We start from the raw sequence: 23351 nt of genomic DNA on the forward strand, positions 1-23351 counted from the left end.
TCATGAATGTAATAATTTTTTTCAACAATTAATTTATCCTAATTTTATTACAAATATTAACAATAAATACAAAGTATTCAAAACACATTTTATCACTAATATCTTACTAACTATTAATAAGATACTCCCAAAAAAATTAGGAATTGTCGAAATTGGCTTTTCTACGTGCATATGAGTTCCTTTTTAAAAAATAATAATAAATAAAAAGTTCTTCTGTTTAATGAATAAGAAAAGGAAATTTGGAATGAAATCAAATTGAATAAGAATGAGATGAATCATCAACGTCTCTTGTCCCCATCCCTGATGAGACAAAAGGATTCCCTTGCCTTATTAAGACAAATTTTTTATTTTTTTTGTCTGAAACACGAGATGGTCCTGAGTGGACTCCAACTGTAGGATGTATCTTTAAATACGTATCACAATTCAGGCTAATCTCCGCTCGCACTGGATCGGCCCGTAAGGGGTAAAATGTTGGCCAAAGTGGTGACTCTATACGAGAGCGAGACTTGAATCTCTGACCTCTCTTAAGGAGTGAGAGTGCCGAATCACTTATACCAACTAACTTTGGTTAAAAAATTTTATCTTTGATCCTTCATAATGCTAAATGTATTTATTACGCAATTAAGGGAGACAAAAAATATACTGCAGCTTCTATTCTAGCCAGCTTCGTGTCACGCAATAAGTATAATGCACAACACCTCGTGCGACACTTATACAATTTTTAGCACAAAAGTTACTAAGTAAGTTTAATGAACTTTTCAAACTAATCAAACAAGAATGCTTGCGATAATGTTAGAGAGAAGAAAGAGTAATATGATTAAATATAATTTTATTACTCATAAAAGAGTAAATACAAGAGAACTTTTTACAAGAGAGCTGGAGTGGCTTGTGTGCTGAGTGTGCACACCGGTGGCGTTGTGTGGTGTGTGTTGTGCAAATGGTGAGAGCTCACCCCTATTTATAGAGTCGGGTGCTAGCTCATGAATCTTCCTAGTTAGTGGGTGCAACTTACCTAAATATATAGGTAGGGGTTAGAACTTAAAAGTGTAGAAACTTCTAGGTTATTTACAATTGTAGAAAATTATAGAATTTAGGCCGGGTTTCGCTGATTGCTAAACTCACCATGACTAACTAGTTGTATAAAACGGCTTATCTGCTAAGTGCATTCTACTGTTGGGCGGACCTTTTTCTAAGTATACCCACACGCATCAATTTAATCCACATTTTCAGTAAATTTAAGCAGCCCACACTGGTATCTCTTATATCAAAACCAACAGAACATTGATCTTCTTCATCATCCCAATGTCGAAATTTGAAAGAATAATTTAATTTAATCTAACCCAAGCGGGTGAAGAGCGATAGTAGTAAACTAGTACGTGTCGCAAGCTGTAAATGACAGGTCGTCTACCAGTAAAGGAAACAAACGGTATGTCCCACACGCGGTCTGTTAACGCCTTCAGTAAATACCATGGACTAAGACAGACGACAGACGAGAACGAGATAAGATTAAGAAGATATTCAGAATCGCATACAGAACCTCAACTTTATTTCTTTCAATTGACATTTGACGCTGGGCATGGCGTCGTGGGTTTTCAATTGTCACACACTCTCCTTCTTCCTTCCTTCCAATCCCATTACCAAACAACAACCGCCAAATCATAACAGAACCTCAACTTTCCCGCCAAATCGCTCCAACCCAAGCCCGTTACCCCGCACCACCCTGGTCAGGGTCAAGAATTCCTCGTCAGCAACAGCAGCGGAACAGATGGAGGAGGAAGAGTCGATGATGAGCATCGATAATCTCAACCGCTTTTTTTATCTCAACAAAGGCAACTGGTCCGGCTCTTTCCACGTACATCTTCCATCACTCTCACTCTCGCTGCAATTATTATTATTATTACTATATTTTATTTTAAAGTAAAGTAGAGTACAGTGCTGCTAAGTGATGCGTTGTGGGATTTGATTTGATTTTTGTAGCAATTTGATGGTCATGGGAATTTGATGCAAAAAGTGAGTACAAAGCTTGCTGTCAGCACTTATGGAGAAGATGAACTCATCAGTCTCATTCAAACGTAACTGTTATTTCTACTCACTCACTTGCAGATTTCAATTTTACTTACTTATTTTTTTGACAATTTTAATCCCACTTATTCTTGGTCATCAATTTCCATCTGAATTTGAAAATATGATTCACAATAAATTTTTCTGTTGAACGTGGCGTTTATTATGACAACTTCAATTGTGTTATGCCTTGTTATTGAGACAATAAAATTTCTCATTTAATTCATTAGATGACTGCTGTGGTTTTGAGATTATATTATCTTGTGCTTTTTCTTTTTTCTTTTTTCTTTGGGGCTTAAATCCAGTTGTACTTTGTAGATTATACATTAAACAACCTCCATCAAGCACTTCAATTTCTGGATATGAAGAGGAAGAACCGGAATGGGCTGAATACAAAATCAAAGAAACCAACATGTTCACTGTGGACAAATATCAGCAGGTGGTTATCTTTGTTCTTTTTTTAGTACAATCTTGGCAGATTTATACCTTTGCTTTAATGATCCTGTTTGTTTTCTCATGAATGTCTTTGTTTTCTCATCAATGTCCATTATGATTAGTCTGCAGATTGGCTTTTTTCCCGACGAGAGGGCATTTTCTTTGAGGTATCAGACTGCTGGCATGTTAGAAACTGTTTTAAGGCAAGGAGTGTTGGGGGAAGACGACACCGGAGAAGAATCACCCAAGTCAGTCTTCCTCAGTCTAGAAGGCTTTATTTTTTTGTTGCTTAGACATCCATAATCTATAGAATGAGGAGTCAGATTAATGCATTCATTTACTCTTGCTCATCAATAGATATATGTATGTTCTTGCCAAGTCATTCACGGTCAATTTGTCCTACCTATATGGCACCAACCACCATATGATCACGTACTATACAACCCAAGTGTGATTTCCTAACTCATAGATAGTCATCCTATATGGTGGTGATGCACTTGCTGAACTGTTATTCTCTTGTTTCTTTTTTCTTCTAGCGAAGGTCAAAACTCCTTCTTAAGCCAATTTGCCTGTCTAGCTAGTTCCTCAGATTTCTCCTTTGTCTTTGGGTGTTTTCCCATATGTACAGCCAGAGGAGGTTTCCCCTGATTTCTAAGCAACATCATTTTAGTACTTATTAGTTCATGGACATGAGTGTAGTCTGATTGTGGGGAACTATATCTAAAATATGGCAATGATCAGCTTTTGTCCATGAGCACGGTTTCGATAATCTTGATTTTTCGATTTCCAGACATCATATGTTAGTGGATATGAGATTTTTGTGGTCTAGGAATTCACTGAAACCAACACAATCATAGTTTCAATAGCATTTGGGTTGTAAACTTTGTGCCCCTGTATACAAGGGAAAAGAATTCCTTGGTTCCATTAGAATCTGAATTCATGCTTGGCCCATGTTTTTATTATTATCTATTGTGCGATTAAGAATGTTTTCCTGCTTTATGTTGGTCTGCATGGTATGGGTTTATGCAATTTATCTTAATTTTTATAAGTTCTTCAACAATGCTATTACTTGCCTTTTTTTTACAACTTTGTTTTAATCTGCAGAAATCTTAAGCTTCCCTCTCGACAACCTGCTATTGTATGTGAGAATTGCCTATATTCACAGGAGAAAGATAGGCGAGTAAGAGCATTTCATATCATGGACCCTAAAGGCATTTTGGAAATGCTTCTTATCTTCCTAGAGGATAGAGATGGCGGGGTGCTTTTTCCTCCTTTTCTTGAAAATGTAGGGGTAAGTCCCAAAACTAATATAAAGTTAACCATTAGAACTTCGTAGAATTAACAACTTGTTTCAAATGAAACTACAGTGGGCAATCTTGCATGACGCCTGATTTCTGTCATTGGTTTCAGGACAACAAAGACAGGATTTTACCGTTTCTTGGTAAATGGAAAGGTCATTCTATAACAAAGCGCAGTGGAGTTTATGGAGCAACAATTGCTGAAGCTGACTCAGTTGCTTTACTCGAAATGGATGACAAAGGTCAGCTAATCCAGGTAAATCTATCAATATGCTTGAACTAACCATCAACCAAAAATTCATTGAAGTGGAATGTTGTAGAGAGCCTACTACCATTAATTGGACCAATGGTAAACTTTTAACAGAGGTTAAAACTAATGTGCATTCTTAATTGGTATAAAGCATAAATATTTACTACCTACATGTTCGTTTGGTTTATTTAACTTAAAAATCTGAGTTCCATTTGTCTTCCTTGAAATATATTCAGGATATTAATTCAACATCTAATACATCTGATGGGCAAGAGGTTACAACTAATGTGCATTGGACGGGTACCATGTCGGGCAACTTGGTAACCTTTGAGGACGCATACCAATTTACATTTTTGCCAGGAGGCATGTACATGGGATGTCCTTGTGATATTGCAAAGAGCGTTGCAGAATTCAAGTCATTCCATTTGGAGTTCGGCTGGGTTGAGACCCCTTGTAAGAGACAGAGATTGGTTCGAACTTATGATGTTGAGGGCTTAGCTGTGTCATCAACTTATTTTTCCGAGATCAAATTGTGAATTTCTCCTACTTTCATTTCATTGTAGCTATGCCTTATTCAGTTTAGTAAAATCACTTCTGATGTACCGTCATTAGTTGATTGAGTTGGGAGGTAATGAATTTGTTAGACTAATTGTGATTGTGAAATTGAGTTGAAGCCCAGATGAAATGAAACGGAGAGATGCTACCATAAGCCCCATGTGGCACGTGCATCACAATCCTTGCTATGTTTGGTTTTAAGTCTTTCTCCTTGTCACTCACTCACAGATCCATGCATGGCAATCTGTAACACTACCACACATGGATAATATGGTGGCCCCTACCTGATGAAATGGATAGTGAACCGAGAATTTGACAATGGAATAAGAGTGACCAACCTCCCAACTTGATTAAAAGAATTGTCAACTTGCTGAAGTTTGGTACCACGTTTCTTCAATTCTGACATTAACACAATTCAACTTGATTGAAACCCATATCTATGGCTAGTTAGCCAGTGAGAGTCTCTCTCTAGCTTATCCCTGCATTTTTGTTTTTAATATACTTGGGATCTATTTTTGTGAAAAATAAAAACTAAATAAATGTCAAATTTATGGCCGGGACTATTGTTTGGTTGAATTACAATATATGTAACTTGCATTTGATATAAGAATTATACCCAATAATTAAAAGGTGGTGGTTATAGTGGAGCTGTTCCACTATAAAGCACTGACGATGATCGTTAGATCATAATAATAAATATAAATTTTTTTATTTTTACGATCATGCGATCATCATCAATGCTCTACCGTAGAATAGATCCAACATAACCGAACTCTAATTAAAATTATATACATATTCAAATAATATTTAAGTAATTGAGCGAAGCTGAACATGATCCCATTGAATCATCAGGGTGTGAGTGTACACAGGCAGAGGCTGGCCACAGCTGATGCTTGAATGTTGCGTGAGTTGACACCCGTCACAATCGTGCCAATCAAACGGTGGATGGATGATGATGAGAGGCAGCGGAAGCTGATGTCTGTGGTGGGACCTAGGCTAAAAAGGGTCGTTCATCTTAATCATAGTCATAATAAATTTTGTCTTTAAGGAGACGGTACGCAGCCGCCATATAAATACAGTGAGATAAGAGACTGCAGTTTTGCCTTTCCTCGGTGGGACTGGGTCGTGGGTTCCATCAATTTCTTATTGTGTCGCCAGCCATTTGAGCAAATTCATCAGATTCATTTCCCATTTGATCACGTGTTCTTTGAATCTGGGCATCAAAACTGAATAAATGTAAATAGTTGCAATTGGCCCACAACAACCACAGCCAGCGAAGGCAATCTTGGTAATAATTATTGCGTGTTATATAATTTATAAAGACATCAAATTATTTAATAAAGAAAACTAAAATATTACAAGGACTTCGAGAGACAGTGATGGAAGATTTAGAAAAGTCGGAATATAAACAACGATTTGAAGTGAAGAAAAAAATAGGGTAATTTATCGTCAGCCCCCAATTATTTCGACATTTAGCACCGCGCACCCACACCTTTCGACTATGTGCACTGTACCCCCATTTCCGTCAAACCACCGTTAACTTAACGCCAAACAAGGGTGAAATGATAAGTTCATATAACATTAAAATAATAAATTAAAAAATTAAAAGAAACACTCTTTTATCATTCTTTTTTCCCCCTTTTCTCTCTCTCTCTCGTTTCCTTTTTTCTTCTCGTCTTCTTCTTCTTCTTTCTTTCAATCTTCTTGGCATCTTTTTTCTTTCAATCTTCTTTCTTTTTTCCTTCTTCTTCGCCTTCATCTTCTTCTTTCTTTTTTCTTCTTCTTCTCCTTCTTCTTCTTGCCTTTCACTGCAGCTGCTGCCGGTGTGATCTGCCGTCGGTGTGATCTGCCGCCGTCTTGAATCGACAACAACAAAATGGCGCATGCTGCGTGATCTGCCACTACTCGAAATCGTTGCCTCCACTGCTGCACGAAACTGCCGACGCCACTGCCTGAAGTTGCCGCCGTTCTCGCTGCCTCTATAATTTAATTTTTGTTAAATTAGTTTTAGGGTTTTTTAGTTTTGGTTCCTTTTGTTAAATTTTCTTAGTTTGGGTTTCTTTTGTAATTGAATTTTACAGTGAAATTTTGGTATAATTATCTTAGGTTTCTTGATTATTGGGTTTTGTTTGTTTTGGTGGGATTATTGGAATTATTTTGTAATCTACTAATAGTTTGTGTTTAATTTTTTTCTTACCCTTGGAATCATGCCTTTTCTCTCATATTGGAGATTATCAGTTTTACAATTTTGTTATGATAATGAAACAAGAAAAAATCGTTTCAATATATTATTGAAAAAAAAAACTGATATTATAATAATTAATTTTCATTCATAATGTAAATTTTATAAGTTATAGGGGTATTTTTTACTTCAGATTCAACGCAATTCAAACTAAGGGTAGTATGGTCTTTTAAGTTAATAACAGTCTAAACAGTTAAATCAACTGATTTTTTGCCGGAAATGGGGGCACGGTGCACATAGTCGAAACTTGTGGGTGCCAGGTGCTAATGGTCGAAACATATGGGGGCTGACGATAAATAACCCAAAAAAATATAATTCAAGGTCTCTTTAAAGAATTTGTGTTAGTTGATTGGTCTCAACGGGGTGACATATATTTCTAGTTACGTTAAAAAGTACAGTAGCTTTGTGATTGTGATTAAAGCTCAGCCTCTGCTCTCAATGTTTGATTATTTGAAGAAGTTTTTTTGTAACTCATAACTTGAAATATATTATGTTATGTCATGACTCGTGCTAATGGCTAAACAAACAAAAGAAATTAAAAAGAAAAAAAAGCACTTTTGGGGGGGGTTTGAAGGTCGTTCTCGTACTTTATGGCTTTGCCGGTCTGGACGGGCATATAAGTGAGGGACGGGGGAGGGGGGGGGGAGGGAGAGAGAGAGAGAGTGGATAAAGACATACACACCGTGTTTGGCTCCACTTTATCCACTTGGCATGTTACTGGGGTCTGTTTCATGCATTATTTTATAAATTTGTTTAATTACACTGGCTGTGGTGATATATAAAATATCACACTTTTATCATTGACTCTGAGCTAAAGAAATAAATGAAAGCCACTGTCATAACTTCAATTTTACCCAAAAAAGAAAGATAACTATTACCACAAATTTTATTATTAACTTGCTTAATTAAGAGCCGTGCAAGAAAATAGAAATAAAAATAAAATACTTTGTATTTTTTATTTACTTTTGAATAAATAAATAAAATGATGTCATTTTCAGTTATTGCTCCACTCCATGGACTTTTTTTTTTTTTTTCCTTTTTGATTGGCCACTCCATGGACTTGGTTTCAAGATGAGTATGAAACTACCATCAACTAACCGCAGATAAACATTAACCAAAGGAGGAAAGAAAGAAGCCTATTACCACACATTCAAGTTTTGTTTCTGAATAAACCAACTTTGTGCACAAAGGCCAAAGCTCAGACCTTTTATTTTATTGGAAATGGCAAGTGGGAAAGAGCACTTAACACAGAAGAAGCGCCCAACAATCATTCTCCCTCCTCGTCCTTCAATGGAGTCTTTATATGGGTCTGGTTTGAGCCCTGGACCCATGACTCTGGTGTCTAGCTTCTTTGCTGAGGACTTGAACAATCAATCTTTCTCTCAGCTTCTTGCTGGAGCCATGGCTTCTCCATTGGCATCTAAGCAAGCTCAGAGCTTTTTGGTTGATTACAGTACAGATGGGGATGGAGATGGGGACGACAAGAGTTATGGTTTTAAAGAGAATAGGCCAACAAGTTTGATGATTGCAAGGTCTCCATTGTTTACTGTTCCTCCTGGGTTAAGCCCTTCTGGGTTGCTTAATTCACCTGGCTTCTTTTCACCTCAGGTAATCATTTGATAAGTTTTTGTGTTGCTTTTTTGTTTTTGCCTTCTCGGGTTCTTTTGTTTGCTGTCTTTTAAGCTGAAAATGGAGTTATTATGATTTAGATGGTTCTGGATTTCGTTAGAGATAGAGGCTAATATTTTGTGAGGAAACATCATAGTGGCTTGAAAAACTACGTTGTTTGGTTCATTTTAGAGTCAATGATTTGTCTAAAGATTGGGTTTGCTTGAATTCCTATTCTATGATGATTATGTATTGCTTTGAAGTTGCTTGCTTGATGGTTTGGAAAATTAGATGTGTGAATGATGGAATTTGGAAACCATCTTGAATCACAATGCCTTAATTCTAATAAGCAAGTACTTTGATATTGGCTCCCCAGGATTTGAAGCATAAATTTGTAGATTTGTTAATGAGATTAGATACACAAAGAGCAATATGACCGCAATGGCTAATGTGTGTATAGTGGGTGCTAATGGACCATTCTTTCTTCATGTATCAATACTGATACACAGCGGCTGCTTGTCTTTGTATCGGTCATTCATGTGTTTGTATCTTCAAATCCATACAGAGCCCATTTGGAATGTCCCACCAGCAGGCGTTGGCTACAGTTACAGCTCAAGCTTTCCTAGCTCAATCTAGTATGCACAAGCAAGCTGAATATCAACCTTCATTGTTATCCGCTCCTGAAGAGTCATTGACTTGTAATCTATCAGTCACTCCCGATGAACCTTCTCAACAGCAGATGCCACATTCAAACTCAGCCCCTCAAAGTTCTATGACAGAACCACTGGAGGTCTCTCATTCTGATGGGAAACATATGCATCCTTCTGCTGTAGATAAACCCGCTGATGATGGCTACAACTGGCGTAAATATGGGCAGAAGCCAATTAAGGGCAACGAATATCCTCGAAGCTACTACAAATGTACACATGTAAATTGCCCTGTCAAAAAGAAAGTTGAGCGTTCTTCTAATGCCCAAATAACTCAGATTATCTACAAAAACGAGCACAACCATGAAAAGCCTCAACTCAGTAAACGTGCGAAAGATAGCAGTGATGCAAATGAAAATAATAATTCTCAGGCTAATCCTGAACCTGTTTTGCACGGTCAAACTCTATATGGTAGTTCTGTTCTAGGAAGTAATCAGGAATCTGCTCAAGCAGCGCCCATACATCTTGCTGACTCAAGTGACAGTGAGGAGCTAGGTGATGCAGAGAATAGAAAAGAGGGAGATGATGATGAGCCAAACACTAAGAGAAGGCAAGTTTCAAAAAAGTATTGTATATATTCATGTAGATGCTGTCCTTTATTCTTCCAAATTTTGAGTTTGTTTGTCTTCAAAACCAGGAACATCGCTGTAGAATCAGAGATAGTGTTGTCTCAAAAGACAGTCACAGAGCCAAAGATCATTGTGCAGACAAGAAGTGAAGTTGATCTTTTAGATGATGGCTACAGGTGGCGTAAGTATGGGCAGAAAGTGGTCAAAGGGAACCCCCATCCAAGGTATTAATTTGGTTACTTATCTATTTCTTGGAATCTTGTTCTAATCGTTCACTTTATGCCAGTGGATTCTTGGAAAGTGTTGAAATAGAGGTCATAAGGCACTCCACCCCCCCAAGAAAAAGTTCCAGTTTTACAGATGTTAATTTAACAGATAGAAGTAAGTTACATGTATATCAAAGGTTTAAGGATTGAGACGGACTCCAGATTGCTGGGTGAAGGCCTATGATAGAACCAAATGATTGTCTGAAACAGTTTACCATCTGTCTATAGAAAAACTGTTTGATGATGTTGGTACCTGTGATATTTATGCCGTTCCATGGATTTAGGGGTCACGAAACGATAAAATTCAGTGGATCACCATACTATAATTTTGGCCATGAAACTGCCACTTTTACCCAATTGCATCTCTTAATTTGTGAGCTTGTAACTCTTGTACTTCCTTTACGAGATTTGATTTTAATCATAGATTCGATGAGAAAAAGAAATATACATGGGCTATGTTTACTGTCCATTTACTCAACCTGACAATCATCAAAAGCTTGCAAATTCTATTTTGCTGGTCCATGAGACTTTCTTTTTCTCTTTTGCTGGTCCAGAAATAATTCCTAGTCATAATTGTAATGGTTCTGCAACTGTTCACTGAGATCGCCATCCAGCAAGATAATTGAAATTGCCAATTAGTATCGTACACATTTCATGTATGTGTAGTCATTTTACATTTGCTTCCTATTTCTTTAGGGTAACTAATTGTTTTTCTTCGCCCTCTCACTTATTTTCTCTTTTGCTCTTCTACTTTTTTTTTTTTTAATGGTATTTTGAATCTTTTTATTTGTTTCCATGTTTTTGTTTCCTTAAACTTTTCATGCCACTGGTACTATCACCCATTTGTTCTATTAATGGGATGGAAACTGTTCTGATGTGTGAACATATCTATCTACAGGAGCTACTACAAATGCACTAATCCCGGATGCAATGTTCGTAAGCATGTTGAGAGAGCTCCAACAGACCCCAAAGCTGTCGTAACTACATATGAGGGGAAACATAATCATGATGTCCCAGCAGCAAAAAATGGCAGCCATAGTGCACCACCACGGCTAAAACCAAACAAAGTGGTGACCGAGAAGCACCCCTTACTTAAAGACATGGATTTCGGACATGATGACCAAAGACCAGTGCTTCTCCGGCTAAAGGAAGAGCAAATCATAGTGTAAAATCTTCTGCCAAGATCAGTTAAGTAATCACTAAGCCTGTTAAGAAGCTGGTGACGGCAAATTTACAGGGAGCAAGGTGAAAAAGAATCATATGGAAGATCATGGCCTTTGGTTGATATTGGATTCCCATATGCGTTTCTAGCTGCCAAGTTGCCCTTCCAAGACAACCTGCTTTTGTACATTTGGATTCGCAATTAATATCATGTCTGATTTTTCTCGTTAGACGGTAGTTTTCCATGAAAGATTGGAAATGTGTATGTTGTTTTTGCCTGATAAATAACAGCCCTTTGTATGTTGATTGCAAAAATTTTGGTGGGGGAAACTATGGAATTCATCTTGATATGCATAGATAAATTTTGTATCTTGTCTAAGGTGGGAGATTCAAACGCACGAGATTAACTGTGTGTGTTAGGCTAAAAGAGCTTAATTTTGTACAAATGTGCTTTGGAATGATTAAGATTAATTTAACATTGGCATCTATTTTTCATGTGAAAGGACACAAGCTTATTCACTTTATAGGACTTGGATTTTCAACTTTCAAGCTTAGCTGCTGGTTAGTGGTTACTTTCTCATCTTGACCCGGGGGACGTCTTTAAGAAAAATGTCTATCGTTTGAGAAGCAACAAAAAACATTATCATAGATTTAACATACATATCAGTTCTTATTTCTTTGACCCAAACAGTAAAAGCTTCACCTTTTTATTTACTGTTAAACACCATCCATTTCTTCCCAATCCCAGTTGTCTCTCAACAGTTTGTTAGTTATAACTAAGCATTTCAGTTAGCTAAGTCAACTTCATTTTTTCTTCTTTTCTCTTTTTTGTGGCTATAATTTCAATCTTTCTCTTTTAATAGATTCTAGATAAATTTTAGATAGGGTAAATTTACAATAACTCCCCTTCTATAATTTGTGGTTTTTTTTTTTTTAAATAAGAGGATAAATTTTAGATAGGAGTGGGTTTAATTTTTCTCTTTTTTTTTTGTCACCTTAATAAAAATGAGACGTAAAATAAAGTTTTTAAAATTTGAAGGAGTGATTTGAAGATAACCAATTTACGAGAGGATAAATCAAAATTTGTCCTTTTAAATATATTAATTATAATGTACATTTCTTGCCACATTAACCTGGAAAACTCGAATTGCAATTTATTTCAAATTTATATTATCAAGATAAATACTATTGGAGAGATTGAGTCTAACACACCACGAACAAAACGATAGAGAATAAAAATAGAAATTAATTGAGCCATTTTTTTTTTCTTTTTAACATTGCCTAGATTATAGCCCAATAGTAGCTCATCCTCTCAATAAAAATGAGAGAGAATAGCGTCTACAATCAAGGACTTATATTCTCCTCTCAGCAATAGAGTTAATTTGAAAAAACAAGACCCCTTGTCAATGAAATAACAATTAATCTAAAAGTAAGACCACCTAATTAAGTAGATGACGATGATGATTAGTAATAATAAGTCTAGTCAGCAATCACTGTCAAATAAGTAATGACCAATCTAAGATTCGTCAAGAAACGGTATCGTATCGCTGCATGCAATGCAACCACGACAAGGTCCACTGAACTCTTTGGCACCAAAATCAACTAACATAACAAAGAAAATGATAATAACAGAAATTCTGTAACGGTCACATTTTCATCTTTTGCAGAACCAAGAAACCCTGAAGACAACAAACAACAAACAGAAAGAAGTTCCAATTGGGACCCCCAATTCTCTCACTGTCTCTCTCTATTTTCAGGTCTGTTTTGTTACAAAAACATCCTCCGCAAATCTCGCAACTCACAGCCAAAAACATAGATACAAAACAGAAAAAACAGAACTTGCTCTGTTTTTTTTTTTTTTTTCTATAACTCTGTATTTTTTAGTGTTTCTCGTTTTTTCGGACCTAATGGCTACCCATTCATCCTAATGTGAGGGGTGAATCCCCGTTCTGGATCCATCTCCCGATCTGGGCAGTCTCAGTTTCGGGATTTGGGTGATTTATGGGTTGCGTTAGCTCGAAAAAGGCGGCGAAGGCGGCTGGCTCCCCCGTTTTTGAAGCCTCTGTTTCAAAAACAAGGGCTTCAGAAAATGCAACATTGAATTTGAATTATGTTTTTTCATCCAAGAATCCATCTGGGGCTCTTGATTTTGGTTCCAAAGAAGGGGAGAGATCGGAGGATAAGCCAAAGGGAAGCCGGGAGTTGAAGAAATTGAAGAAAGGGAGTTCTAACAAGAAGAGTAATGCTTTTAGCATTAAATTGGGGTTGTCTCTTAGGCATGTTGATGCTGAACAGATTGCCGCCGGTTGGCCTGCTTGGCTCACCGCTGCCGCTGGAGAAGCTGTTTATGGTTTGGTGCCTATGCGTGCTGAATCTTTTGAGAAATTGGAGAAGGTATGAAAGATTTTTGGTTTATTGGCTTTGTTCTTTCAGTTGTTTCTAGAAGCGTGATTGAGAAGAAGTTCATATTTGAGCCATTATACACATTTTTGTTAAAACTTAACATCGTAACAGCGCAGGTTCGACATTTGTGTTAAAAGTCCCCCGAACATTTATTTTTGTTGATGAACTAAGGTTACAATTGACACAGAAAGAAGTCATACGACGATGATTTTGTCTCTTAGTTTTAGTTTATGTCAAAATTGGTGTTCCATTGGTCCCATTTGATTCACAATTGCTGACGAGGCTTCATTTTGACATTTTTTGTGTTGTGTAGATTGGACAAGGTACATACAGCAGTGTATTTCGAGCACGTGAAGTTGCAACGGGGAAGATGGTTGCTCTGAAGAAGGTGCGGTTTGACAACTTTCAACCCGAGAGCATTAGGTTTATGGCACGAGAGATAATGATTCTCCGCAGGCTTGATCATCCCAACATCATTAAATTGGAGGGGGTGATTACATCAAGGTTGTCGAATACCATATACCTTGTTTTCGAGTACATGGAACACGATCTTGCTGGACTATCATCTTGCCCCGACATCAAGTTTAGCGAGCCACAGGCATGTTAGGCTTTTGATTTGTGTTTCTGAGTTTGTGCAAAGGTAATATGTGCATGCGGCATTGGTTTCTATAGTTTAAGCTTAAATTTTATGCGTAGGTAAAATGCTACATGAGGCAACTACTACATGGAGTAGAGCACTGTCACTTGCGAGGTATAATGCATCGTGACATTAAAGCATCTAACATTTTGGTCAACAACGAAGGAATTTTGAAACTGGGGGATTTTGGATTAGCAAACATTCTTACCTCAAAGAACAAGCAAAAACTAACAAGCCGTGTAGTGACTTTATGGTATCGTCCCCCCGAACTTCTAATGGGGTCAACTAACTATAATGTATCGGTGGATCTGTGGAGTGTTGGCTGTGTATTTGCGGAACTTCTGATTGGAAAGCCTATCCTTAAAGGGAGGACCGAGGTGATTGTGCTATTATAGTTCTAAATCACTGGCCTACTTTAAAATGTTACTTATGCGGCTATCAATTTGCAGGTTGAACAATTGCACAAAATTTTTAAGCTTTGTGGTTCTCCACCCGAAGAGTACTGGAAAAAGTCTAAGCTTCCTCATGGGGATATGTTTAAACCCCAAAATCCTTATGAAGGTTGTCTTCGAGAGAGGTGTAAAGATTTTACGCCAACTGCTGTGGACTTGATAGACACTTGCCTTTCCATAGAACCATACAAACGTGGGACTGCCTCGTCTCTCCTTATGTGTGAGGTAACACTTAACGGAAGATTTGAGTGAGTTTCTCAAGTTGGATGCTCAAATCATCTTAGGCAGTGGGCTTTAGATTTCTAACTTGTCTGTCTAATCCTTCAGTATTTTACTACACAACCCTATGCTTGCGATCCATCAAGCTTGCCAAAGTATCCACCTAAAAAGGAAATTGATGCCAAACAACGAGATGAAGCACGGAGGTGAATAGCATCAGCATGTATATATTGGGTACTATGCAATTATGTATTCTAGGTTACCAAAATTTCTGATGTAATTGTCATTTTATGTTTAGGAGAAAGGTCCGTGCTAGGATGCGGGAGCCAGCTTCATCCAAAAGACAGAGAAGAGCTCGTCAAACCCTGCAACTGCAAGAGCCAAACAGTTATAGTAGTAAGGTGGCTGCAAAAGAGTTCTCTCCCTCTCTCGTTCTGTACATAAATCATGTAGAACAGAAGAAGGGTTAGCCTAACTTGTGTTTGTTCTTTTTTTTTTTTTTTTTTAAATCTTTTTTTGTAGGAACTGGAAGACGAGGCTCATTTTGCCGATAGAAAAAATAACAATAACGACAATAATACTTCACGTACATATAAGGGAAGAGGAAGCGCTGTAGGTAGAGAGCCACGAAATCCAACGTTTGATACAATATCAGAGACATCTCGAGCTACATCTACATCGCATGCATCACACGGGGACACCGTCTTCACAGTTCCAACACAAATCTCAGCATCAAGCGGCTTTGCCTGGGCGAAAAACCAACAAGACGAAGTTGCAGCCTCGCTGTCATTAAGAAGTCACACCAGTACATTTGATACATCAGGCCTCGGCTTTGAAGACAATACGTCTAATTTAACAAAAGATGATACGGTGATGCACGTGAAGTCTAAGGAGAAAGACTTGTTTGAGGCTTCCATGCGCTCGATGCGGATGCCACCAAACCAAGCTCACAGCAGGGCACAGTCTTTCAATGTGCAGGATTATTTGACGGAAACTTGTGATAAAGAAGAAGTGGGGATCGGTCGCGGAAATGGTCCGGTAAGTTGTAGCAAGTAGTCTCAGGATGACCCAAATAAATTTTTATCACGACCGTAACCTTTTTTTTTTTTTTTTTTTTTTTTTCCATTTTTCCCTCACAATTTGTTAGGGGCAGCAGGAGCAAGGAACAGTTAAATTTTCAGGTCCACTATTATCAGAATCTCAGAAAATCGATGAAATTCTTCAAAGGAATGCAAATACCATCCGTCATGCAAATAGAAGATCAAGGTTCTACAGAGGTACTCGAAACTTAGTTCCACATTTGGTTTTCATGCTTGTCGTAAAGTTAATGGTGTTATTTCATATTGGTTGCTGCAGAGAGATGATAATCAGCTGAAATCGCTGCTGCTCGGTTGTACGCGTACACGGCTCTACATTTTGTTGATTTTTGTTCTAGATTGATTTATTTGTGGTCAAAATTATAAGCACGTATCATACTAATGATGTAAGTAATATCTTGAGTTTACAGAGGAAAGCAAACGCAGTTGCCAAATGTTGTATGTACTGCACTGCACTGCACTGCACGTGCACAGCAATTTTTTTTCATTTTTATTTGAAATTTTATTAGAGGAGGGAAGGATAATAGTATTAGGCCAAAGCCGCAGCCAACTTTTTTTTTTTTTTTTTTTTCAATTCAGTGCAGCAACAAGATGACCCCTTTTGAAGTTGTTTTAAACTGTGTACTGTTCTGTGACAAATATTTTAAATTGGTTGCTTCTCCAGCGTATTATTTTTATTAATTAATTTAGTATTCATTCTGCTTTATTTAGTTATTTACAAAATTTACAATCCTCAAAGCCTGAACTCTGTATGTATCATTCCCAAAAACCCTAATTTTTGTCAAAAAAAAAAAGATCGAAATTTAATAACAAAATGGCAAAATATCAAAATTCAAAACCAGAAGTTTCCCCAGTTACTCTTCAGAATTACACAACCTTGACGAGGAACTGAATCCATTTTGAGGGGAAAAAAAAAAGAATTAAATTATCGGAAAAAAAAGAAAAAAGAAAAAAGAAAAACAAGCAGAAGATATTTTATGTAGGGCAAATCCCCTCGCTTTAGCTGCAAACACTAAAGCAGCAAAGCGGCCATGGAGCCCCAAAATTTGCTTAATGTACGCCCATCGCACTAACGTACGCCACCTGAAAAATACCCTCTCTCAGTGGAATACCACGCCACCTCTAGCTGAAGAGGTAAGCGCTCGGCCTTAGGCGCAATTTCACATTTAGGTTTGGCCCCCCTCATTCCATCCCTATTTATAACTTGATGATTTCCAAGTGGATGCCCTTATTTTTCTTTCTTTTACCTTTTCCACCACTGTTGTTTATTATATTTAGCAGTATGGTCCTGTCATCTTTTCATGATTCATGTCATTAACGCTTGTTCGTGTTTGCGATGTGGTGTGAGCTTTGGCCTTCGTAGGGATCGGGGTAATATTTAGTCAGGGTTTTATTTCTAAGTTTAAAAGAATAATTTTTCATGAATAATTTCAAATCTAATTTAGAATCTAAGAATAAGTGTGTGTGTGTGTGTATATATATATTCTTTCTTTCTTTGAAAATTTTGAAAGAAATTTCTTTTATAAATATCAATACCAACATACAATGGTTACAATTTTTAATTTATAAATGTAATATTTTTTTTGTACTTTCATAATTAGAAAGTAAAGTATATAATATGGATTTTTTTCCAAAATTAAGTTAGTAATAATTACTGCGTTAGTATAGAATTTATAATCTGGTAATATTAAGAAAACAGTTAATGGCTATCAAAAATATCTCCCCAAAAAAAAAGTCTCATATTAATGTTGAAATATTTTTTTTTCTGGGGACATCTATAGAATATAATCTACTACCCAAGAGAAACTGAAACTAGTTCGATTGAGAAACCATGTACAGACTCTGCACAAATGCAAAGCTATAAGGCTTAATTAGAGAGACAGAGAGACAGAATAAAATATAATTAATACATAGAGCAATTTGTTATTGCTTTAAAAGAAAGTTAAAAGAACATTATAATTAAGATATTCGTAACAAGGAACTAGCTTTCGCTACTCCCTTTCATTTACTTAAAAGAGTTGAAATTACAGGGAGGTTCACTTGAACACCTTGATCCTCTGTTACATGGGGGAGATAAGAGTGGATGTTATTGAGTGTCAGCCGTCTCAATTAATTCTCAATCATCACCAATGGTCATTAGTGTGGGTATTTGGCCATAATCAACAAAATCAATCTTGTTTAACCTCAAACAGCAGAGTACTTGCTCTGGTAATTCCTCTGGCTTTTGTGCCTGATTCATGGCATGTAAACAAAAGGGTTTAGCAATATTTCGACCTACAGCGCTAAAGTGTTTGGCATATATCATAAGCAAGCAATGAACCGACTGATCTATTTTTACCTGGATGGTTAAGCCCACATCAAGAATTCCATTTGCCAAACGTTCTCGGAATGCTTCAAATCCCTTCCTCGATATGTAGCTGAACCGGTGAATGTCCAGATCAATCTCAAAGTAATTCGGGCCCTGCAAGAGATAGAAACATTGCAGTAGTTGAGCACTAGAATGTACAAAAAGGATTTACATGTTTCACACAGTCCATAAGGCTGTAGAATGACACTTGGAGCTCATAATGGTAGGACCGAATAACGGGAAATCTGTGCTGTACCTTATAGAATTCGTGCTGGGGGCGTGAGAGGACTGGTTTTTCATTATAAGCATTGACAAGCTTCTTTTCAGCAGAGCTCATGTTGAGATCCTCAGGATTAACCAGTCCGGCCATTATCTTTAGTCTTTCTCTGAAAGGAACAATTGAGTCTTTTGCAAATCCTCTAACCTTCTCCATTTCATCCTCAACCAATTTCTGCCATAAAACAAACCTTTAGAGAGAAGTGAAAGATTAAATTCAATAGCCAAAAGCAGATCAACAGTAAATGTCACATTCACTCCAATGAAGTCTTGGAAACTGTCTCAACAATTTATGCCATAAATATGAGAATCAGTGAATATTAGCACACATTAGTATGGTCAATACAAAATACACTGAAATGGAAAGGCCTCAACTTTTCAATCCATTCAATTATACTGAAATTATATAGTAGCTTTGACTAATACATTTCTTTTGGCCAATGGTAAAAGCAGCAAAAAATTTCTGAGGCCGTAGGGAACACAAAAAGCATTTGTGCAAAACAACAAAGAGAACTAGCTATATCTAAAGACATTTAAAATGACGTTACCTTGATACTTTCTTGATACTGGGGGGAGATTACTTCCTCAAAGTTCTCAGAGACTTTGAAATACAGTACGAGACTCATCCCTTCGCCATCACTATCTCCAAGGAACATTGCAGCAGGATAAGCAGGCAACTGCCAACAGAGATAAGAAATGATTAGATATATGATGGTTGTGCTAACTGAAAAATCTGCAAGCAAAAACCTATTTTTCTAATTGTTATACAAATAGGTACCTGAATATTGACAATTAAAAGTGGAGGGACCTTGCCATCAGCTTTGAGGTAAGGAAGCTCAAGATGTTGGGCAATGTGATTTATCTTTCTTGGGCAATTAAATAAATCAACACCTATGGGGGTGAATGGACTGTGATCTGGTGCAGGAGACTTGCGTTTATCTCTATATAGTTGATTATTACATAGTTAGATCCTCATCAATGCTCATAAATACATAGAAGATAACTACTCATTGCATGTAACCTCCAAATTCATTTCAAAGTCACTAGATTAAGTGAATTGGCTTACTTGAAATATGTCTCGCCACGGAGTTTAAAAGTTGATGGTGGAATTTCAGCCCAACATCCTGGAGTTAGCTTCTCTCCTGTGGAGCATGGAATTACAAATCCTGCCTTGGGACGATACAGGAATTTTTTTGAAGTACCTACATGTATGTCAATTCATTTGCAGTTCAGTACTTAACAAAAGAAAACTCAGATAGAAAACACTCGAGCCACATAAGCGAATATGAACTTGAATACTCACATTGCTCTGTTGTTTCTTCTCCATCACATGATCTCCTCTTGAAAGAAAGACGGAAAACAGCTGACTTCTTTCTTTGAGGCTGTGGCCCTAAAGCTGCCGAACTCAGAATCTTGTCATTGAAACTTACAGAAGGATTCAACCGATGTAAGCCCAATTTTAAGGGTTTCCCTTCAGAGTTACATTTCTCATCTTTGAAGCCCTTAAAGCTTCCATAAGAATGTTCTAATAATTTCTTCCTCCTGTTGCAAATTTCATCAGCCTTGCCCGAGCACGAAAAGTCATAACCTTGGGTGCTGATGACTCCAGACCTGTTTGATCCCTTAAATTCATCTTTGCTTGAATACTTTTCTGGTTTACCTCCATCTATCTTTACATAACTTTCATGGTATTCTTCGTACTTGCCCTTGCCATCCATAAAGCATGAAGAACTTTCATACTGAAGCATATGGCTGCTTGAAATGTTACCAATTGGATTCCCTGCTACCGGAAAACCATCTATCCAAGGGGGGAATAAAAAAGAAAAGAGAAAAAATTTATAAATTTGTGGTATAGCTGGTTTTATTGTTCCAATCTAGTTGAGAAAAAGGTTGATTTTTGTTACCTCCGTGCACACTAATGAAATCATCATCTGAGTCAGAGTCCAGAATACTGACCGAATCAAACCAAGCATCCTCTTGACAAATTACTGCATATATAAACTTTACAGTCAATTTCAAGTTTTATGACAAAGGTGGCATATATTTTTGGCCACGAAACTGAAAGACAGCGACTCCTATAAAAATTAAGTCCAGATTAAAAAAAAAGGAAAGATCTAAATCATCATAGGATAAGTATGCCAGCACATAATTCGCCAAATATCTCAAAATTGGACAAAAGAATAAGACAATTATATACCATTTGCATCAACTTGACTAAGGTGCCATTGCATTTGGGTAAGATGGAATGCTGAATTGGTGACTTCAGATCTTCTGCAGGTGGTAGTTGCACCCTTCTCAAAATCCAAATGTACATACTCGCTAACAGCAAAATCTGTTACGCGTGATCCTGGGTCATTATTCAACTTATTGGTTCCATCAGGCCCTGAATTGATAATCTTCCGGTGGCATTTGGAGGATCGGTGATGGCGCCTTCGCCTTATTTTAACCCTACTTGCTGGTGTTGATACACAACTGCCCATTATGCAGGACTTTTATTAACTGAAACCTGTTAAAATTAAATAACTAAATATTTCTGCGTTAGAGAAGCTATTTAAACCTTACAAACGTACCAGTAAGAAAGAGTACAAATGTAGGTATCATAAACAGAGAGAAACATGCAAATCAATTGAAATTTAAACTTGCAGGCTTGGATGAAAAGATCATTCAATTAGTTGAGGTAAGAAACTGGACCAATCAACGTCCCTTGGCAAGTATTGTTTAGAAAATTACAAAAAGTAAGTCAAGAAGAGGAAAATGAGAAAATGTTTGTGTTAAAGTTCATAGAAGCTGCTGTTTTGACAATTACATATTGACTTTGAAAATTTTGGAAAATTTGAAGAGAAAATCAAAACACTGCCAAAAGGGTCCCCGATGGATGAGATAAAAGAAGACGAAAGCAAGAAACACGATTTTGCGAACAAAGAGCTGCCTATGAAAGGGATAAAAAAAAACTTATAAGGTGAAACATGCATTACGCAGGCAGTATTATTAATCATTATAATTTATGACAGACAATGTGAAGCCAAGCCCAGAAAAGAAGAACACAGTGAACACACCAACAACGGAAAACATATCACCGAGGAAAAAAAAAAAAGAGAGGGAGATAAAGAAACCAAACCTGAATGTATATATTAAAAAAAAAAAACAATAAAAGAAGCCTTTTTTTTTCTTTCAATCTCCGTCTCTCTCCTTCACCAAAAGAGAGGGTCGGGTCGGATCCGAACAAGCGGATCCGGGACCGAAAAGGGCCACAAGGCGATCTGTAACGAATTTAATGAAGAGATTTTTAGAGGGGGCTTGTAAATGAAGAAGAACGGGTAATGTATCTAAAACGCCCGTTAACTGTTGGTTTCTTTGTTATACTTGCAAGAAAGAAAGAATGACAGATGAATTAGTGCTTTTGCTTTTCTTTTTTTTTTTCTTTCTTTTTTTTTTTTTTCCTTCTTTTTAGTAACAAATTCGGTTGTGTTTTGTTTGGGTAAAATGTTTTTTATTAGTGAATGAATGAATGCATCCCTGAGTTTAGCTTGCTTTGCGTGTTCCAAATTTCGCTGTCAAAAGTTTTTTTGTGATTTGTTTTTGGGTGACACGTCATCTCTCTGTCAGTTAATCTATTAACTGTTTTTCTTTCTTTTCCAATTCCCTCTAAATCTTTTTATCTAGTTATGGTTATTTCTGTTAATTTACGCGGCAAAATTATTATTATTATTATTTTTAATTTTCTATTTTGTTTTGCTTCATTTTATTCAGATCTACAAATTTGGTATTAAGTTTTCGAGGGAATTTGATGATCTCAGCCGTTAATTCCACTCTAGATTACTTTCTTGGGGGATTACAAAGTCAATGGCCAGGTGACATGTGTATGTCAAATCAGCAATCAACCATTTAATTAGTTAATTAAAGGTTTTTAAATTCTAATGAATAAATCATGACCACTTAATTAATTCATTATCACAGAGTTCATGGGTTCCAAAATCATTAATTAGTTAGGGAGGGTTTTTTCGAGGGCAATTATTTGTTAACAAAAATGAAAACCCTAGACAATTCTTATTTTGTTCCTCGATAATGAAATTATCTTTTAACAATATATTATCCTAATTCATAGTCTAATTCTTTATTCACATAGTTGGCATATATTATAATTGTTTATTAAGTGCATAATTTGATTCGTATATTTATTTATTTATTTATTTTTTAAGAGCTAACTTTTTATGATTATTAGATGATTCAACTCATGAGATCTATTTAATTTCGAAATCCACTCACATCATAACAATTCAAATGGTGTGTAAGATCTATGGCAATAGTACAAAAATCTAAGATTCAAGCCTCGTTAATAAATATTTTACGTGGAGCAAAAACTGAGCATATTAATTTTTAGATAGCAAAAAGTGTTTAATTTTTATTTTTCATTACTCGAGTAATGCGAATTTTCAAGAACAAGGTGGGCAGGGTTGTAGCAAGGCCATTGTAATGTCTAAGATAGTGCACCAATAATACTCCAAAAATAAGTTATCTGATTAACAATAAAAGCTGCATTGTTGCCATAATAGTCTTACAAATTTAAGTGGTCCTAATAGATGTCTCACATAAATAAGAATAGATTTAAAAAAAAAAAATCATTAAGTAATGACACGTACTTTATCTCACATAAATAAGAATATATGCAAAGTAACTTTAAAATTCTAATCAATAAATCATTGTCTCAAATAATTTTAGAAAAAAATTTATATAACTTATTACAATGTGAAGTTTATTCTTATTTATA

The 23351-nt window shown here is 36.5% G+C and overlaps 4 protein-coding genes across 8 annotated transcripts; 3 read left to right on the plus strand and 1 right to left on the minus strand.

Moving 5' to 3' along the window:
* The first annotated feature begins 1493 nt into the window (after window positions 1-1493).
* LOC102624426 (uncharacterized) lies at window positions 1494-4800 on the plus strand. 3 transcript variants are annotated; one of them, XM_006482659.3, is made up of 7 exons: window positions 1494-1852; window positions 1978-2072; window positions 2380-2500; window positions 2626-2744; window positions 3601-3781; window positions 3907-4050; window positions 4281-4800. In XM_006482659.3, exons 1-7 carry the CDS (start codon window positions 1577-1579, stop codon window positions 4578-4580), a joined length of 1236 nt encoding a protein of 411 aa, XP_006482722.1. In that variant the 5' UTR covers window positions 1494-1576; the 3' UTR covers window positions 4581-4800. The 3 variants fall into 3 exon arrangements, with proteins under 3 accessions (XP_006482722.1, XP_006482721.1, XP_006482723.1); XM_006482658.4 differs by having other exon boundaries at window positions 1496-1852; window positions 3601-3787; XM_006482660.4 differs by having other exon boundaries at window positions 1703-1852; window positions 2619-2744; window positions 3601-3787.
* Window positions 4801-7890: 3090 nt separating this feature from the next.
* Window positions 7891-11538, plus strand: LOC102625075 (probable WRKY transcription factor 4). The gene is made up of 4 exons (XM_006482661.4): window positions 7891-8449; window positions 9015-9706; window positions 9794-9949; window positions 10890-11538. The coding sequence occupies exons 1-4, from the start codon at window positions 8063-8065 to the stop codon at window positions 11158-11160; spliced, it is 1506 nt and encodes a 501-aa protein (XP_006482724.1). The 5' UTR covers window positions 7891-8062; the 3' UTR covers window positions 11161-11538.
* Window positions 11539-12718: 1180 nt separating this feature from the next.
* On the plus strand, window positions 12719-16238 carry LOC102616508 (cyclin-dependent kinase C-2 C). The gene is made up of 8 exons (XM_025099723.2): window positions 12719-13546; window positions 13869-14153; window positions 14252-14569; window positions 14642-14869; window positions 14972-15069; window positions 15162-15264; window positions 15386-15901; window positions 16011-16238. The coding sequence occupies exons 1-8, from the start codon at window positions 13154-13156 to the stop codon at window positions 16236-16238; spliced, it is 2169 nt and encodes a 722-aa protein (XP_024955491.1). The 5' UTR covers window positions 12719-13153.
* Window positions 16239-17846: 1608 nt separating this feature from the next.
* Window positions 17847-22004, minus strand: LOC102625365 (uncharacterized). Of its 3 annotated transcripts, none has more exons than XM_025099721.2 (10): window positions 21702-22004; window positions 20781-21089; window positions 20488-20571; window positions 19887-20381; window positions 19650-19785; window positions 19362-19524; window positions 19132-19260; window positions 18564-18758; window positions 18299-18421; window positions 17847-18190 (listed from the first exon to the last, which is right to left on the minus strand). In XM_025099721.2, the coding sequence occupies exons 2-10, from the start codon at window positions 21061-21063 to the stop codon at window positions 18077-18079; spliced, it is 1722 nt and encodes a 573-aa protein (XP_024955489.1). In that variant the 5' UTR covers window positions 21064-21089; window positions 21702-22004; the 3' UTR covers window positions 17847-18076. The 3 variants fall into 3 exon arrangements, with proteins under 3 accessions (XP_024955489.1, XP_024955488.1, XP_006482725.1); XM_025099720.2 differs by having other exon boundaries at window positions 20781-21106; XM_006482662.4 differs by lacking the exon at window positions 21702-22004 and having other exon boundaries at window positions 20781-21661.
* Between the last annotated feature and the right edge of the window lie 1347 nt (window positions 22005-23351).

The sequence above is a fragment of the Citrus sinensis genome, chromosome 6 (assembly GCF_022201045.2).
Source record: "Citrus sinensis cultivar Valencia sweet orange chromosome 6, DVS_A1.0, whole genome shotgun sequence".
NCBI classification, from domain to species: domain Eukaryota; kingdom Viridiplantae; phylum Streptophyta; class Magnoliopsida; order Sapindales; family Rutaceae; genus Citrus; species Citrus sinensis.